Here is an 18005-nt window from a genome sequence, read left to right as displayed (position 1 = left end):
CTATACAGTAATAACACAGCCACTCTATCAACCAGAACATACTGTATAGCTAATCGGCGGCTGCGCCAATTGGAGAGTGCCTTACTGCTTTATTCTCCTCTGGCCAATTGAAACTGCCCGCACATGCGTATAACCGTTCTCGATGAGAGGAGGGGTCATGCCTTATATGGTAGTTTTGGCCTTATATGGGCACGGCTGTTTCGTGTCACTTTCACCAAATTCTAACTATGATTCTCAGAGATGGGACAGACAGCCGACGGGTGAAGTACATGTTTGGCAAAGATATCTGCTTGTGAACATACTGCATCTACCACAGAGCACTCCATCCATGGTTTATCGACATTTCTATTCAGACCTCATCGTGGCGCACAACATTAGAGGAACGAAAGTAACGTTTATTTTGGGATGATCCGTATGATTTCACTAGATAACTTCGATCACATAATTGCGTAGAACTGTGGTCAGTATTGTGTTTTTGTGATTGAGAGAATATTTTGATTTAGTTCAGTTCGAATATTAAGCAGAATAAGATTCTAGGCAGTCGATATTCATGAAAATGACACTTTAACGACCACTTCTCCATTCTGTACATGCTGTATTGTTAGTCGACTTTTCAAATACAATCAACGTTTTTGAGAGAGCGTGTTTATGGATTTCTGCGCAGAGCAGAACACTGGCAGTAGCCTCCATTCTTACGCAATAGTCATGTTGATACCGTGCTGTCTTCGTAAACTTTGATAGAAGTTTACAGAAGATACGTTTACGACAGGGACATTTGATTAACTAGAGAAAATCAATTTGATAATATATTAAATACTTTTTGGAGGAAGTGGGAAGCGCCTTTTCGCCCTGCCTTGTTTTCCCAAGACGTCAGAACGGATTCTTATCTCCTCCCCGCGCTACGGAGTTGGACTCGTATCTGTTGTCTAACCAAATTGTTTTAGGATAGCATGGCAATGGTAGTAAACCAGTGGCAAGAGAACATTTCGGCGGATCCCGGGTCCCAGCTCCAGATTTGTAGTCAGGAGCCTGGCGGGACACCGGGAACCCCCTCTGGTTCCACCCCGGGGAACGATGCACTTTCCGGGGACAAGATTCCCAACGTGGACTGCATGGTGTGCGGGGATAAGTCCAGTGGCAAGCATTACGGTCAATTCACCTGCGAGGGCTGTAAAAGCTTCTTCAAGCGTTCGGTGCGACGGAACCTCAGTTACACATGCCGGGGGAACCGCGACTGTCCCATCGACCAACATCATCGGAACCAGTGCCAGTACTGCCGATTGAAGAAGTGCCTCAAAGTCGGCATGAGAAGAGAAGGTAAGATTTGAGATTCGGTGAAGACTGTAGCCTTTATGCAAATGTAATGTAAATGACTAAAATTATCAAATTGGGTTTTGGCGGACGTTTGGTGTCAAGAATATTGGTGCGTAAAGTTGAAACCATATAACGTTAGTGCTTTAACGATGGATGTCCGTGTCTTATAGATTTCCTGCTTCTATCGGTCATAGTTCTCCTAAAAGGCATTTGTAGTCTGCTGTAACGCAATGTTTGTTGTTTCAGATCGTCTACCCTTGTATTTCCTTTTCAGTCCATAGTATGCAATTATTTTTCTCCCCTCGGAAAAGTGCTCCCTTTGTCTCCCCAATTAATTCTGGTGTTTGCTCCTCTACACCCTATCCGCTACAAGAGGGCCCGCGACATGTATTGTATTGTGCATGATTATGAAAGGGTCAATTAGTGCGAAAGATGAACAGTGGCAACGTGTTCGCAAAGCACTGCGTTTCACTTTTAATCAGTCAGCTTGGACCTTGCTGCGTCATGTTCAATCAGACGAGTTGTGTTAATTACAACACGCGAACCAGACACTTGAAATCCTCATAAAAGCTTTCTCCATGCTGGACGTCGTTGTACTCTGTGTTTTATGCGTTACCCACCAACAATACTACATTTCTCTAATCCTAAATACATGTTTATCGCTGGGCAGTGTAGCCTACTCTGGAGTCAACCTTGTTAGTTTATTGTAATAGATTTTTATCGCAAATTAAAAACAATTATATTATGTACTGTAATTCTTGCTAAATCTGGCCACGCAAGCTGTTGTGGATACCCCAAAAGGTTCCTATGATATGACCATAAACAGTGCAAATAGTGACACAAACAGTAGTCAACAGAAGACGTGCGCTCTGTGCAGGAAGCACGCTGTGTTTAACTTCCAGTGTGTGAGTGAGTGTATCAAGCAGGCAGGCCTATTACAAACGAGGTCTTGAATACAGTAGCCTCTGTCAAAATGAACTAACTATACAATACATTTTAGGTGGAAATACCCGTCCTATCGCCTAATATTATCATTCAAGGGATCTCGTTAGTGTGCTAGTGTGTAAACTGTACACAGTTCATGTAAAACACTGCAGGGTAAATTTAGTCAGCCATGCCCCTTTCTGACTGAATGAACCCGAGGAAATCTCCTGACACAGTGCAGTCTGTTGACCTTTCATCTACATAAACATGCTCAATATGTTATCAGACCATTATTTGGCTACATTATATATTAACTACTGAAGATAACATTTTAAAAGGGATTTGATTTGCTATGTTACTATTATATGGTCTAGAATAATATTCACCAAAAACACGATTCAAAAATCTCAATTCTTTCAAGTGTTGATTAAATTGATACAGGTCTGTCATACGCAAAACAGACTCATCCTCATCGTGGATTACAGGCCTAGAGACATGTCCTCGTAAGTGTCAGTGCCTTTGAGGAACATTTTGAAATCGCACTTCTTTAAAATATTAAAAGTGTTGGTTTTAAATTGAAGATGATGACGTGGTTAATGCAGGCCTAGGCATAACTATTTTGTATATGCCTAATTTTCTAATTGACATTCAATAATTATAATTGAAATGCTATGCAGAGTTGTGTTGTACTACAACCAAGTGTTAGCAATGCTTTTAAACAGCAACCTTTGTGAGGTAGTAGATAAAACATATTTAAAAGAAAATTGTTTTCTTTAGGCCTACCAATAATTTTCAAACCCTGAAAGAAAATCAAATTATCAAATCAGATTATAATTAACAAAATATTAGAGGCATAATTTGGTGTGAAATAGTCTACGTATATGTTTCTAACTCAGCAATAAAGATAAAGTCCTGCTAACTATTTGCCCTGAAAAGTTCAGAGGTAGCCTAATGGTGGGGATAATTAATAATAAAAGCACCAATTGTACACATTTAAATGCAGCATTGCAATCACATTAAAGGCTTATTGGTAGCAGCGAGAAAGCAGCAAGACTACACACCCAAAGCTACTTTTCGTCTTCCCCAGAGGTCATACATAAGTCATGTTTCTTCTACATAATGCACCTGGGTTGGCTGACAGAGGAGGCCATTGGGCTTTCTGAGTTATAATCCGTGTGAATTTTGGAACATTTTGGAAATACACAAATGTACATTCCTGCCCTGAATATGGATCTGAAATCATCTCAAATTGATTGTTGAAACTATCAATAATTGACTTTGTAATAGTTATTACCACTACAAGGTATTGCCTACTTGTGTTATGCAAGCCATGCACAAAATAATCCTCTAAATATCATGCTATTCTCGGCACATGGATTGGTAACCAGTGATGTTAATTCATGGCTGCCAAGGGAAGCTAGGCGTCCCCAAAAAATTGACCAATAAAAAAATATATACTGAACAAAAATATAAATGCAACATGTAAAGTGTTTCATGAGCTGAAATAAAATATCCCAGAAATATTCCATGAAGCTTATTTCTCAAACAAAATGGCAAAAATTGGTTTACATCCATGTTAATGAGCAAATCCCCCTTTGCCAAGATAATCCATCCACCTGACAGGTGTGGCATATCAAGAAGCTGATTGAACAGCATGATCATTACACAGGTGCACCTTGTGCTGGGGACACTAAAAGGCCACTCTAAAATGTGCCTTTTGTCACACAACACAATGACAAGTTTTGAAGGAGTGTGCAATTGGCATGCTGACTACAGGAATGTCCATCAGAGCTGTTGCTAGAGAATTTAATATTAATTTCTCTACCATACGCCGCCCCCAACGTCGTTTTAGAGAATTTGGCAGTACGTCCAACCTGCTTTACAACCGCAGACCAAGTGTAACCACGCCAGCCCAGGACCTCCACATCTGGCTTCTTCACCTAAGGGATCATCTGAGACCAGCCACCTGGACAGCTGATGAAACTGAGGAGTATTTTTGTCTGTAATAAAGCCCTTTTGTGGGGAAAAACTGAGTCTGATTGGCGGGGCCTGGCTCCCCTGTGGGTGGGCCGACAGGGGAACCAGGCTGAAATCCATAGATTAGGGTCTAATTCATTTATTTCAACTGACTGATTACCTTATATGAACTACCCCTCTGTATCTGTATGTGTAGGCCATGTATCTGATGCTGTCTGGTTAAAAGAGTATGACATTGTTGCCTCTCGTAGCATTGAACGCAAGGGAAGCCAGCGAGCATTTGGCCTCTATTGATAAAAAAGTATCAAATAATAGCCAATCAGCATTGAGCAAAACTGAGTGAGCTCAACTGTGAATGGTCCTGGTGCACCAAAAGTACAAAAGTGTTAAGGGTAAGCAGCTTGGATTTGGCGTCACTCCTATCAAATTGAATTGAGAGCATACGTCATTGACAGAGACAACTAGAATTGTTGCGTTGTTGTGTTGTTGTCATCCGGTGGCTTTGGACTTGTGGTTTTACTTAATTCTCCATACTGGCAATAATTATAATGGCGATTCTGATCCAACCATTAATTCATACATTGTTGTGCCACTGGCCTAAGAGGATGGAAGTTCAGTATGTAGCAAGTTTTAGAAGGCTAATGTAACGAGCTACTGTTGCCCATGAAAGGAAGTTAGATTAGTGAGCAAACATTTTAGCCAGGTAGTCTAGGACAACAATAAATAAAAGCATGTACTGTATGACAGAGTGAAAGACCGCTTCGTCAACATGAAAGAGAGGAGGATGGCATTGGCCTTTCTCAACAAGTAGGGTGAATCAACATGTTTTTTCTCCTTACGCACACACACACACACACACACTCACACACACACACACACACACACACACACACACACACACACACAGACAGAAATCAACCATGGACAGCCACATCATATTTAGCTTGATGATTGGACTAAATAGTTTTTTGTATCTTTTAGTTGTCACCGTATTAGACAAAACATAGGCTATTTGATTCTGTTGAAATGTTGAAGTTGAAATGGTGCTGGAATAGTGGAGGCAGCTCCTGTTTCCTTTTCGACTTGCGGTAATTCTCCATTGTTCTAAGTCAATGGTTGTTTAAAAGGTCCAAAAATGTCAGAAACATTAACTGCTTGACCATGCTGTAGGTCATGTAGCTGTTTGTTACAGGCTAAATACTTTGTGGACTTCACCGGACAGAAGTTGCTCTCTGGTTTTGTGATGAAACAAAGGTGTGGTTGAATTTATTCTACCACTGTGTCTTCTTATTGTCTCTGCCTTTAGGCCTATATATCACGGTGTCAAAGCATATGAACTAACAGGTTATAGAGCAAACAATGTAATTATCACAACACATACAGGGTTGTATGTTGTAATATGGCATTTTTCCTGGCTTCCCTAGTGATTCTACCCACGCCCTTCTACTGTTGGTAACATGCGTAAAAGTAACGTATTGATGGTGTAGGAGGCCTCTGCCAGTGAAAATAAACAAATATAGCAGAATATCAGCAACAAAGCATATAAAAACAAACCTGACAGGTTATGTTTGTGGTTAGGCGGGCCTTTCTTGTTGACCAAGTCGCTGCCCCTCATCTCCCCTCCCTCTCCAAAAATGCACCACTCCCTAGTGGCGAAATTCTGTAAAACATGGCAACGTTTTAGTAAGGTACAAAAAAAATAGTAATTGATCCTATCTATGCCATAACTTGCTACAAAATGTACTGCACACACATCTTCATTATTTAAGATCAGTGTCACATTCGCTGGCTAATTCAGGAGTGTTATTTGGACAGTTCAGTTGATCTTTAGGGTGACCCTTCGTGTGTAACTTGACTGAGAGGTCACTCTATTTCAGCCCGCATAGATATCGAATATCTCGTGTTAAAGGTTGATTTATACTAAACAGTCATGTAAAAGGTCATGTTTACCTCTTCACTGCTCTACCTGTTTGGCACCTCTGGCATCTCTACTCTACATGTTTCTCAATGACATTCCTGCTTAGAGTAGAACACTGGTGTAAGGGATGAGGAGGGAGTGAGGAAGAGAGAGACAGTGAACCTGTGCAACTGGCTGACAGTTCCTTGGGCTAGTTGGGAGTGAAGTGCATATCATGTTCTGCTGTCGGAATGTTCCGTATGTGCTCCTCTGACCTTAGTGAGACCAAAAAAGACCAATATAGACTGTGATGTTTGTCAAATTCACACGTTCGAAGAAGACACTGTATACTTGACACATTGACAATTTTACATTCACAACTAGCAGCCTTCTCATGCATACAATACATTCCCTACCAGCTACCGCACATAGTGACATGGTCACAGAGATTGGCATGGACAGGCACCCTGTCCACTAGTATGGGAGCTACTTCTAGTATGGGAGCTACTTTTAAAAAATGAAACGGGTTGCGAGCTACTCATTTTTTCTAGCTATGTTTTCTGTCAATATACCTGCTAAAATAATGGTTAATAAACAAGCGGGGTCCTATAGAATTTTTTTTGATTTTAGATTTTTTTTAAAGATTTTCCCAACTGATGTTTTTTTCTTAGTTTTATTTTTTCTGGTTTTAGATTTTCAGATTTTTTTCACTCTCAAAATTGCAATGATTCATAGAGAAACAACAGAATTGGATGGTCTGAGTCCATGTCAAAGCTCAAATTAAATGTATTTTTGTAGGTCTGGAAATAAAACTAGCAAATTATTATGTTTGTCTGTTATTCCCCTTTAGTTGTGCATCTGGCCTTTTAATTGCACATCTAGCAAGTGAGCATTGTGCCATCTAATGTGCTGGTCTAGTAATGGTTCTGTACTACTAATGCTCATTTCATGGCAAAGTTTTCAAATAATAGATACAAATGATATACTTACTCATGATATACTTCTGCCAGGTATGCCTACTTTGCAGTTAAAATTTAATTGAGAAGGATTGGGAGAAAGTATTCCTGTCAACCCACAAGACAGTTATCACATCAACTGGCTACACACGGAGTGACAAAGACACGCACCACACAGACAGACAGGGGCAATATTGATGGAAATTTATTGGCAGATGGTGTTAGGTTTGGCTTTTTAAGCCAAATAGTGGCTAACTAGGGGTGGGATAATATCAATAAATAGTAGCTGGGAGCTTGTGGTGTCTGATACTTCTGAGATTTGTTTATGACAGTTTGTCGTGGAATACATGAAAATTGCATGTACTTTCAGAATTGTTTGGCGAGTTACTCATAGGTGGGCTGCGAGCTACTGGTAGCTTGCTATCAACCTGTTGGAGAACCCTGCTCTAGATTGTTCATAGTAAGTACATAGTTACGACTGTTCATAGACAGAACATTCAAAGACAGATTATCTTCATTATGACTCCTAGTGTGTGTGTCCTTCAATGGTAAATAACACAGGGAAAGACCTGTATATTGATATTCAGTTACTCATACATAGGATTATGAAACACATCACTCTTGACGAGACTCGCTGCTACAGCTGGTGACCCTTGGTTCACACCGACCAAACACAGAGACGGATATACTGTAGGTCAACAGGAACCAGAAACTAAACATTAATAATGGCGATGTTCAAGGTCCAAATGTGAGGTTGACTCTATTGAGAAAGTACCAGGGCTCGCTAACTGACTGCCTTTATTGACTAATCCATACACGTTGTCCAGTTTGTATGAGCAGGCAATCACAAACCGAGACTAGTTTGACCCCTAAACTCTGGCCTGCCAAAACATTCCCCTATTACAATACTGTCATAGTTTATTGACATGTTAGAATAGGTCTCTTTAAGTCCAAGCTGGCTGTAAGGTTCCAGCACCATGGCTTCCATATTGACAGAGGCCTTGCCATTATTCACTGTCAGAAAGCAGCCTCCATTGAAGTGATAGGCGACAAAGAGACCGTAGAGCTGAGGCACTAGTCGTTTCCCATTCTGATATCCCCAAGGCTAGCATTTAATATTTTAGAGGAGGGGGGATGTGAGTGGAGGAATAGAGCTCACTCTGCAGAGATGGGCTTCCTTTGACACCTCAAGGTGAATAGACTCCAGTTCACGATACATTGCGTGTCATATTGTCATATTTCTCTGTTGAGTCTCTAATTTTCTCTGTTGTCTGTACAATAGCCAGGTTAGCCTATTGCCACAATATGAAAGGCTAGCATTTACAGTAAGTCCAGCGTTATCCATATTCATTGTTACATTTTGAAGTATCGTGTTGTTTTTGATTCCAGGCCACTTTACACCAATTTTCTTGAGATACAGCCATTGAGTTTTTAACTCAATGTAATGAAAATGATTGAATCGCTTGTATAGCATAGCTTGTTGTGTGATCTCTTCCATTGTAGAAATGGATATGAGTGAGTAGAGAGATGGATAGAAAGCCAGAGCACTCCTCCGTGCAGGGTGCATTTCTGTTATTAATTCATATCTGCTTCATCAAACCAGCGCCAACATGACTGGGTGGATATTAAAGGGCCTACGTTTGCAGCTAACGCGTCTGAGCATCCTCACCGGGAGCTCTCTCCATCTCCGTCTGTCTGTGTCTCTCTTTTTCCCTGTCTCTTTACCCGTTCCCTCTCCCTTTCCATACAATGTCATACTTAACTCTGTCTCCCTCCCTCCCTCTTCCTTGATCTCATTGCCTCTTTCAGGGATCCCCCTCCAGCATTGGGGGAATATCCCGCTGCCACACGCCACGTCTATTTCTATGGGCACAAACACTGTTCATGGCACAAACTGTTCACAGCCCTCTTGTTGGCGGAGAGCATTTTGCAGGTTTAAAGCTTCTTTCCTGCAATTCTACGCATTTTGTCATGTCTAATGTGTATTCATGTGATATTTATAGGTCTCTAAGGTATGCAGTGACTAACATGACAAGAGGAACTGATGATGCACTACCCAATTTCGGGGATTGCACCTTGTGCATTCTACTATTAGAAGGGGGGGGGGGGGGGGGGGGGGGGGGGGGTTTGTGGGGGGGGGCCCACCCCTTCTGACCCTTTGGGGGCGTGCCCCACCGTTTGGGAACCACTGGTTTATTTCACTTCATCCCTCTATTTCTCAATTCTCTACTCTTACACTCACCTTCATCTTCATTCTCAACCTCTTTTTTTCTCTCCTTTCCTCTCACCCTTTCTTCCTCTCTTTCTCTCCACATCTTTCTCACAGCCTTGGCCCCCTTTCCTCTGTGAATATGGAGTTGACAGGGTAAATGGTTTGACTTTTTGCTGGGGGATTGGTGCTTCACTGTAACCCTTGCATGCAGAGTGAGAGCAGTGACCCCAGAGTTCAGAGTTCAACCCAAGCTAAAGAAGTCTGTCAGAAGCACAGGAATAACACATGAATGTCACATCACACACTCTTCTCTGAGCAGGCTTACACAATACACACTGCTTTACTGTCCAAAATAAGCCATTTTCTGTGTTTGAATGTTACAGTATCTTGTGTTTTTTGTTAGCAGACCTTTAAGGGACTACACGAAAACCATTATACCACTTATCTCCGTTGACAATGAGGCTGTGCCAAATCTGTCATGCTTCTAGTACATAGCCCCTGACTATGACCTTTTACAGGAGCAGATAGTCCTTCATTGTATTTATCTATATTTGCTTGTATTTATCTGTATTTGCTCAACTGTCTTGTACTGGTGGTGTTTTTTAAAAGTCATGGCTGAAATCGCCCATGATACCTGTTTAGTGCCCTTTTCTCCCCTCTGCCTTATTTATGTACCATATTTTATCCGTTATTTTACCAGGTAAGTTGACTGAGAACATGTTCTAATTTGCAGCAACGACCTGGGGAATAGTTACAGGGGAGAGGAGGTTATATGTAGTGCCATGGTCTTTCTGTTTGGGGTTTTAGGCTCTTTAGTTGTTTGGTCCCACTGTTTGCCAGTACCTCTACTGTCAAGAGATCGGGGATTTGGTCTTTCCAATCACACTAAGCCACTGCTGACCAATTAGAAATCTGGAAATCGATTATGGCAGGCATTCAAATCTGTCTCTACATCCTCACTCTCACTCTCTCATCCCATGCCACTCACTATCTTTCTCCCTTTTATCCTGTCTATGCCCTTCTCTCCCTGTCTCATTCATTTCCCTTGCTCATTCACATAGAGATGCTTTTCAAGCGTCATTTCGACTCAAGCACTCATGCACTCACACACAACCTCCTCAAAGAGGCTTTTCAGAAGACAAGTGGATGGGGTGGATTTGGCATCTGGTGCATTACGTCATTAATCATTATGATGCATTGATTAATATTATTTTAATTCAGGTAGTTATAACTAATGAAGGGCAACCATGCTCTAGAAAAAGTTCAGGTTTGGGTACGACCAGGATTAGTTTTTTTTGTGAGTGACATGGTACGGCCCATTGTGCAATGCTGTCTCTGTACGCTACGTTGTCGTTTGCAAAATGAGGCAACATTCTTTCCCTGGGACAGGAGTTGCTTGTGTTCAAGGGAGACCAGTATTTTTTGGTCACAAACTCAAATGTTTTTCTAATCATTCAACAGTCTTGAAATTCGATGGACATATCTATTGACTTACCATGTTCTTGAGTGATTTGACCTGTACTCTTTGGTACACTGTAGTGTATTACATTTTCACAGCTGTTGTGTCGAAGGACAGGTGATGCTGAGTTTCAAAGTATTTTACAAACCCTAGCCTGTCCGCCCTCTCTCCCTCTCTCCCTCCCTCTCCCTCCCTCCCTCCCTCCCTCCCTCCCTCCCTCCCTCCCTCCCTCCCTCCCTCCCTCCCTCCCTCCCTCCCTCCCTCCCTCCCTCCCGCGTACTCTCTCTCTCCCTTGTTCTGTAACTGTAGAGGGAGTTATTAGTCAGACAGCGGGGATGACTGAACAGGTGTTTTCCAAATGGGCTTTGAGCCGCCGCTTCTTAGCTCGGCGGGGGTGGGGATGTGTGCTTAGCCTCTGTGTGCCCCCTTCCCCTTCGGCTGAGCCATTTGGCAGTCGGGGGGGGGCAGAGGTGTGAAGAACCATAGTGTCTTTACTGGCTGCTGGTTGCCATTACTCACTGATGCACGGCACCGGTGTCTGCCGGTCAGGAGACAGAGTGCCGACACATTTAGAGCTGCAGAAATTTCCCCCCGTTTCTCCACACTTTGCACCCCCCACCTCCAACCTCCACCCACCTTCCTCCTCTCCCCAGACATGGCTTTTAGCTGCTAGCCCCAGTGTGATTTGGCCCTATATATTCCCATTGAGAAAGAGTAGACTCGTCTGAGTGCCTCTAGATACTGCTTTATGACACAGTGGTAATTGCAGCCTACTAAATCAAGGCAGTTAGTGTTGGACGCAGTCATGGCAATGTGAATGCAGAGAAGCTTCAGGTCCTAAATGTTACTGTAACTATGCCAGCCTGGATTGAAATAAAGCCTCTTAGGATAGATGGATAGAGTACAGCCACATGAATGAATGAAAGATGCAGTAGTCTAACCAAGTTAGCCCCATGCCAAACAATTAGCTTCTAGCACTTGAGTATTTGCTTATGAAATGTCAAAAGAGGGAAAAATGTATTTTGCTCATAAAATTCAAATGCTTTATCTCCTCATTTTCTTAACCCTTTCTTTCTCTCTCCCTCAGCTGTCCAGAGAGGCCGCATGTCCAACTCCCAGTCTAGCCCGGGTCAGTACCTGACCAATGGAAGCGACCCTTACAACGGGCAGCCCTACCTATCAGGATTCATCTCTTTGCTGCTGCGCGCCGAGCCTTATCCCACGTCCCGCTACGGGTCCCAGTGCATGCAGGGAAACAACCTGATGGGCATCGAGAACATCTGCGAGCTGGCCGCACGGCTCCTCTTCAGCGCTGTGGAGTGGGCCAAGAACATCCCCTTCTTCCCTGACCTGCAGCTCATGGACCAGGTGAGGACGACCACCCTGATTCCTGACTAGAAACTCTGCCTAACTAGATCTTTTTTTATGCCTGACTAGATCTTTTTTGTTATGCCTGACTAGAAAATAGAAATTATGAATGCTTAGAGATGTGGTGTGGTCACTTTATTTGGGTAGTCCCTTATGGATGAGCTGTAGATGCTCAACACAGATATTGCCCAGAACAAATATATGTATATTGGTATGTCATGTAAAGGTTCAATTGTGGGGTCAGCAGCCTTTAAGTTTGAGCATATCACTAACATTTGCCATGCTCAATAATTTGCATAAGGAAGATAAACACTATTGTCCTTGTTTCCCAGAACCACCCTCGTCCACTCTGAACTAACCAATTCTGCCATCATTCCTCCCGTGCCCTAGGTGGCGCTCCTGCGCATGTCATGGAGTGAGCTGTTTGTGCTGAATGCGGCCCAGTGCTCCATGCCGCTGCACGTGGCGCCCCTGCTGGCGGCGGCTGGCCTGCACGCATCGCCCATGTCTGCGGAGCGCGTGGTGGCGTTCATGGACCACATCCGGGTGTTCCAGGAGCAGGTGGAGAAACTGAAGGTTCTGCAGGTGGACACAGCTGAGTACTCCTGCCTCAAATCCATCGTGCTCTTCACCTCCGGTGAGTGGCGTTGACTTTAGTGGTTTCTGTTTCTATATGTCTTTGTTTATGTCCACCTGTAGGATAGTTTGCGTTGTATTTTGTGCGGAACTACACATTTCGGTCGTAGTGGTCACTCCAGATAAGTTAGCCGACGTATAGAGTCTGCAGTACAGCGTGTGGTTAACAACCAAGTGGTTAACAATGTCTTTGTAAACAATGTATCAATAATGTATGGATACCATATCAATATTATCATGGATGGACTACTTATATGAGCTAAAGAAGCGTAAATATTGGTGAAATAGCAATATAAAAACAATACTTTGCTTACTGCTTTGATACACCACTTTTGCCATTGAATGAGGCACAGTACATCATTTTGGTTATTCTACGCCACCCAGAATGCTGTCAGATCTGGGATTGGGATGTGTGGAGGACTCATTGTTTATGACCCAGGGGGTATGAGTGTGAGAGCACCCAACTCTGAGGTCTGTCAGATCTGGGATTGGGATGTGTGGAGGACTCATTGTTTATGACCCAGGGGGTATGAGTGTGAGAGCACCCAACTCTGAGGTCTTGCTTTTTTGTTTCCTGTCGATCGGCCTTTTCCTCGTCTCCATCGCACAGCTTGTCAGAATCACGTTGCATATACCAAGTTCTGGCTCGCACTCTTCCATTTGGATGGCTGAAGAACCCCTTCGCTCTTCTCATTTATTTCATCACCCTCTTCTCCTTCACGCTTCCATCTATTATTGAAACCAGTCAGGCAGCCCCTCCCCTTTCCGCCTCTCCAAACCCCAGCCCTCTCACCCCTGCCTTCACCACCGTGCTTGAATTATTCATGGTAGGTTGCAGCGACAAGGGGGATTCGCCACAGCCCAGGCCCTGACCTACACAACCCCTGTAGCCCTGAGCATCCATGTGATCAGTCCCACAACTCCAGCCAACACACATGCATGTACACACAATGAGACACACACACACACACACACACACACACACACATATGCATGTACACACAATGAGATAGACAGACCATTCGTAGACCAGGCCCCCCATCGAGACCTGCCTGCATGAGCTAACAAGGACAGACAAAATCTCAATACCCCCCTCTCACCTCCGCCCTCAGAAATTCCACCCTATATCCCAGTCCCATCACCCCAAATCAAGGAGCGGCCATCTTACCACCGCCACCATCCTCATCCCCAGAGTGTGGCTGTGTGTGCCCAGGGAGCCAGACGAAATTATGAGGCACATGAATCTTTTGTTACGCGGAACTGAAGCTCAGCTGGACCAAGTTTGCGCAGGGGGGTGATTAAAGGGTACTGTAACAAAGGGACCAGCATGCTGGGTGGTGGGTAAAAGATCCTGGCCCAGTGCTTCTGCTGCCCACTAGAGTAAAGCACTTGGGAGAAAATTACCCTCGCTGTTCGATGCAGCCTTTAAACAAGGTTCATACTGGGGACAGAAACACTGGCACAGATGTACTGAACGTGCACTACGGCACCGTGCAGTACAGGACAGCACCGTGCAGTACACTAAATGGGACTTTGTTTTGAGTTCACCCATCTCTGACCCCATAACCACGGAGCTCGAAGGATGTGAAAAGTATCTCACACAGTCGACACACTCTCTGTGTGATGTGAGACTCACACCAGGGACTGGTGCTAGGGGAGGTGTGAGAGCAGGGACAAAACCTCGACCCACAACTGAAGGCAAAGGGAATTGTATTCCACTACATAGAATGACATATTTACTTAGGGATGCAGACATTTCAGCTCTAATGTATGTACGTAGCTGGACACAATTTCACATTGCATGTCAGTGTGAGGTCAACTCATCAAAAACATGAACCAGAAACTCATCAACACCTAACCTTCCTATCCCTTTCTCAGATGCCATGGGCCTGTCGGATGTGGCCCACGTGGAGAGCATCCAGGAGAAGTCCCAGTGTGCCCTGGAGGAGTATGTGAGGAACCAGTATCCCAGCCAGCCCAACCGCTTTGGCCGCCTGCTCCTGCGGCTGCCCTCCCTCCGCATCGTCTCCTCGCCCGTCATCGAGCAGCTCTTCTTCGTGCGCCTGGTGGGCAAGACGCCCATCGAGACGCTGCTGCGCGACATGCTCCTCTCTGGCTCCAGCTACAACTGGCCCTACATGCCCGTGCAGCGCGACCGCCCCATCTCCCTCCACTACAATGAAAACGGGCCCTGAGGAGGACGAGTCGTCGGGTATTCAGCTCTTCATCCATCTTTCATCGACCATCCCTCAATCCCTCCCTCCGTTTATCTCCTCCCTCCATCCCCTGGAAGACCACCACCGTTCTGCCAAAAAGCAGACTGACCACCTCACCACATCCCTACCCCATTCACCAATCCAGCCATTCACATGCCTCTTCTCCAGGGGACCACGGCCAATAGAGAGACAAGGAGGCTGCCATGGCCCCTCCTACTTCGCCATTGCCACATTTGAGAGGTGACACTAGACGGGCCGGCTGGCAGAAGGGTTTTTGCGCCGTTCTCCTGCAGCTCTGTCGGACTTACGCCGTTAAAGACGACTTTGTCAGTCTTGGACTCGACGCGGTGTTGGCTACTGGCGACGCAGTCACTCTATTGTCGGCACTGTGCTTGCATCTAAAGGAGACGTGTCCAAGAATCTCCACTGTATGGCGATTTAGAGCAAGGCCTTGGCCGATATAACTGCTTGACCGAGAGAGCCAGGCCAAAGGTTCTTCATCAACCAATAATTTTTTAATTAACCCGAAGCCATTAAAAAACAAATGCCAAATTTCCTTGGAATTTTCAGAAGACATTTATTGTGTGTGTGTGTGTGTGTGTGTGTGTGTGTATTAGCACTGTTTATAATGAGAGAAATTCATGATTGTGTCCATATGTATGTCATTGACTCATAGACATCCACATTAAGGGGTATGTTGGGACTAGATCAGGTTCAGGTTGGGGAGACAGGACAGACAGGACAGACATGCCACTATCAGTAGGTAACAGAGAATCACTCCTCACCCAGGGCAAAACACCTATCAACAGTCTGTACCAAAGTGGAACATGGATATTAATTGTTTGGATTATCTTTGTGGTAGTGGTGACAAAAACACCTTTTGGTTTGTCTATAATTTGACCTTTTACTTGTATTTAGACGTCAGAGGGTGTGGGAAGTTGCAAAACAAATATATATTTACAAAAATAGGCACTTGCAATGTGAAACTATCCAGAACCCACACTTGACCCACTCCCATCATAAACACAGCACTGGTAGATTCTTCCTCAGCTGCCATTTTGAGGTCAAAACTACAGGGCCACTAACTGGTAATGGTCAGTGTACTTCCGCCACTGTTTCAAAGCAGAATATCATACAAGTATCCCTTCATAACATCTATATAATTCTGTCAAAGGAATGACATAACACATGCCAGTTAATCCCTGTTAGTTTCATGTCACAATCACAAAAAAAATGTAAATTGTTATGGAGCCTGGACCAATAAGCATTTGAAAACTATAGTTGTACTTTGCCTTAGAACAAGATTTTGTCACTGAGCATTTATTTTATGACTGTGCCATAATCTGAAGTTACCTGTTATGACAGGCAATATGTCCTCCATATGAGGCCACCTCAATTCAATTGTCATTCAAGCAGCATACTAGGAAATTGTATTACTAACCTCCAAATCTCAATTAAAGTTACAATGGTCATTACTGTGATTTAGCATAGATATTATTGTGTTTTTGTTACCATCAATTGATGACGGGCTGTAAGGCAACATTGATTGTTGGACGACCAGTCTGTTTTTTAACGTGGCACTGGGGTATCAGCAACAATTATTGGGATTTCAAAGCCATTGGGACCTTGGAGAGCAGGACTGTCTGTTGATAAATTTGTTCACAGAATATTTCTATAAGAGTATGTTTTTTTTTCTCTATTTTTGTTTGGGAAAAATGGATCCATTAATTGAAATAAAAATGTGTTGTTCACAGTTATTTCTCCATCTTGTGTTGCTATGATCCGAACCAGCTAACATCCTACTCTATGAATTTATTGCCTAATGCAGTTAACACATGACTTACAGATGTCATAACCAGTCATAACCATGACTAACATTTTAGATGTTAAACTATACTATCAAAGTTTTATTCACTTCAAACACCATGGCATATTCTGTCATTATGACTACAACATAATACAACTAAATTATCTTGCCAAAGAACAGGCTGAAATCAGGTGATACACCAAGTCGATATGAATTCAAGTGGCTATTTTAGACGGAGCTTATGACAGGTGGCTCAAGTCATATGGATAATTCCATGTAGTGCAGTCCATTGGCCATGAGTAGTAGTCACTCAGTGTGGACAGTGTGTTTATCTCAAGCTGTTTGGATATGATGGGGTACAGAGGCATGAAACAAATCAATGCTCTAAACTAATCAGTGAGAAACAAAGTGGGGGACTCAACCAACTCTCACGGCAGGGTGTAGCCCAAATGTTGATACTCCCCTGCTGTTAGTGTGAGAGAGAGAGAGTGTAAACAAACACTCTGACCTCTCACTTAATGATGTATGTGTGTGTTTGAGTCAGGGAGAAAAATAGAGAGAAAAAGAGAGAGAGAGAGAATCAAGAGAAAGTGCACACATGGTCTTCGACCCTTCAGTTCAAGGTGGTGTGTGTGTATAAGAGAGAGAGAGAGAGAGAGGCTTGGTGGGTGGGTACTGTATGTGTAAACAACATCTGTGGTCCTTCACTCAGATTGGCAGCTCTGTGGCAGCCTGATAAAGGTAAGAGAGAAGAGCTCACAGGTCCTCCGCCTCCCTAAAGACATGCTTTATATTCAGTCATTCTTCCACCGGCCCCCTCCTCCCATCACACACCACTACCCCACACTGTAACCTTGTGCCCTTTACACCCCACCTCCCTCCCACCAACTGCCTTAAAGCCTTCTCCCTCCCCAGTCCTCTACCCTTCATAGCCTTGTTCTGTTCCCCTCCCCTCTCCCCCTATCCCAGAATGGTGCGTGTGGTGAGTAGGAGAGTGACTTATGCCTTCATTTCAGAGCTGTCACTCCTGGCCAAACACCATGACCCCTCAACCCCCATTTTGAAGGCACACATTTTTTCCCTCCCTTGGTATGAATATAAAAAACACATGTGGCCCAAAGGTGTGTGTGTGAGTATCTGTGTGTGTGAGTGACTGTGTGTGTGTTTGTGTGTGTGCACTACTGGGGGTAAGGGTAAATCAAACCCTGGCATGGCTGCTTTGAATGGCTTGAGAATAAT

The 18005-nt window shown here is 43.8% G+C and overlaps 1 protein-coding gene across 1 annotated transcript; it reads left to right on the top strand.

The window, feature by feature from the left end:
• Positions 1–215: 215 nt before the first annotated feature.
• On the top strand, positions 216–16712 carry LOC110515085 (nuclear receptor subfamily 2 group F member 5). Its single transcript, XM_021594134.2, has 4 exons — positions 216–1317; positions 11827–12107; positions 12498–12744; positions 14622–16712. Exons 1-4 carry the CDS (start codon positions 951–953, stop codon positions 14936–14938), a joined length of 1212 nt encoding a protein of 403 aa, XP_021449809.1. The 5' UTR covers positions 216–950; the 3' UTR covers positions 14939–16712.
• The last annotated feature ends 1293 nt before the right edge of the window (positions 16713–18005 follow it).

The sequence above is a fragment of the Oncorhynchus mykiss genome, chromosome 3, assembly GCF_013265735.2.
Source record: "Oncorhynchus mykiss isolate Arlee chromosome 3, USDA_OmykA_1.1, whole genome shotgun sequence".
In the NCBI taxonomy this organism is placed as follows: domain Eukaryota; kingdom Metazoa; phylum Chordata; class Actinopteri; order Salmoniformes; family Salmonidae; genus Oncorhynchus; species Oncorhynchus mykiss.
Note: the sequence above shows the minus strand (reverse complement) of the source record. Positions and strands in the feature narration are given on the sequence as shown.

Coding starts and splice junctions, on each gene's coding strand:
- LOC110515085 (XM_021594134.2), top strand. CDS start 951: ATGGCAATGGTAGTAAACCAGTGGCAAGAGAACATTTCGGCGGATCCC. Junction 1,318..11,826: donor AGTCGGCATGAGAAGAGAAG/GTAAGATTTGAG, acceptor TCTCTCCCTCAG/CTGTCCAGAGAGGCCGCATG. Junction 12,108..12,497: donor ACCTGCAGCTCATGGACCAG/GTGAGGACGACC, acceptor CCCGTGCCCTAG/GTGGCGCTCCTGCGCATGTC.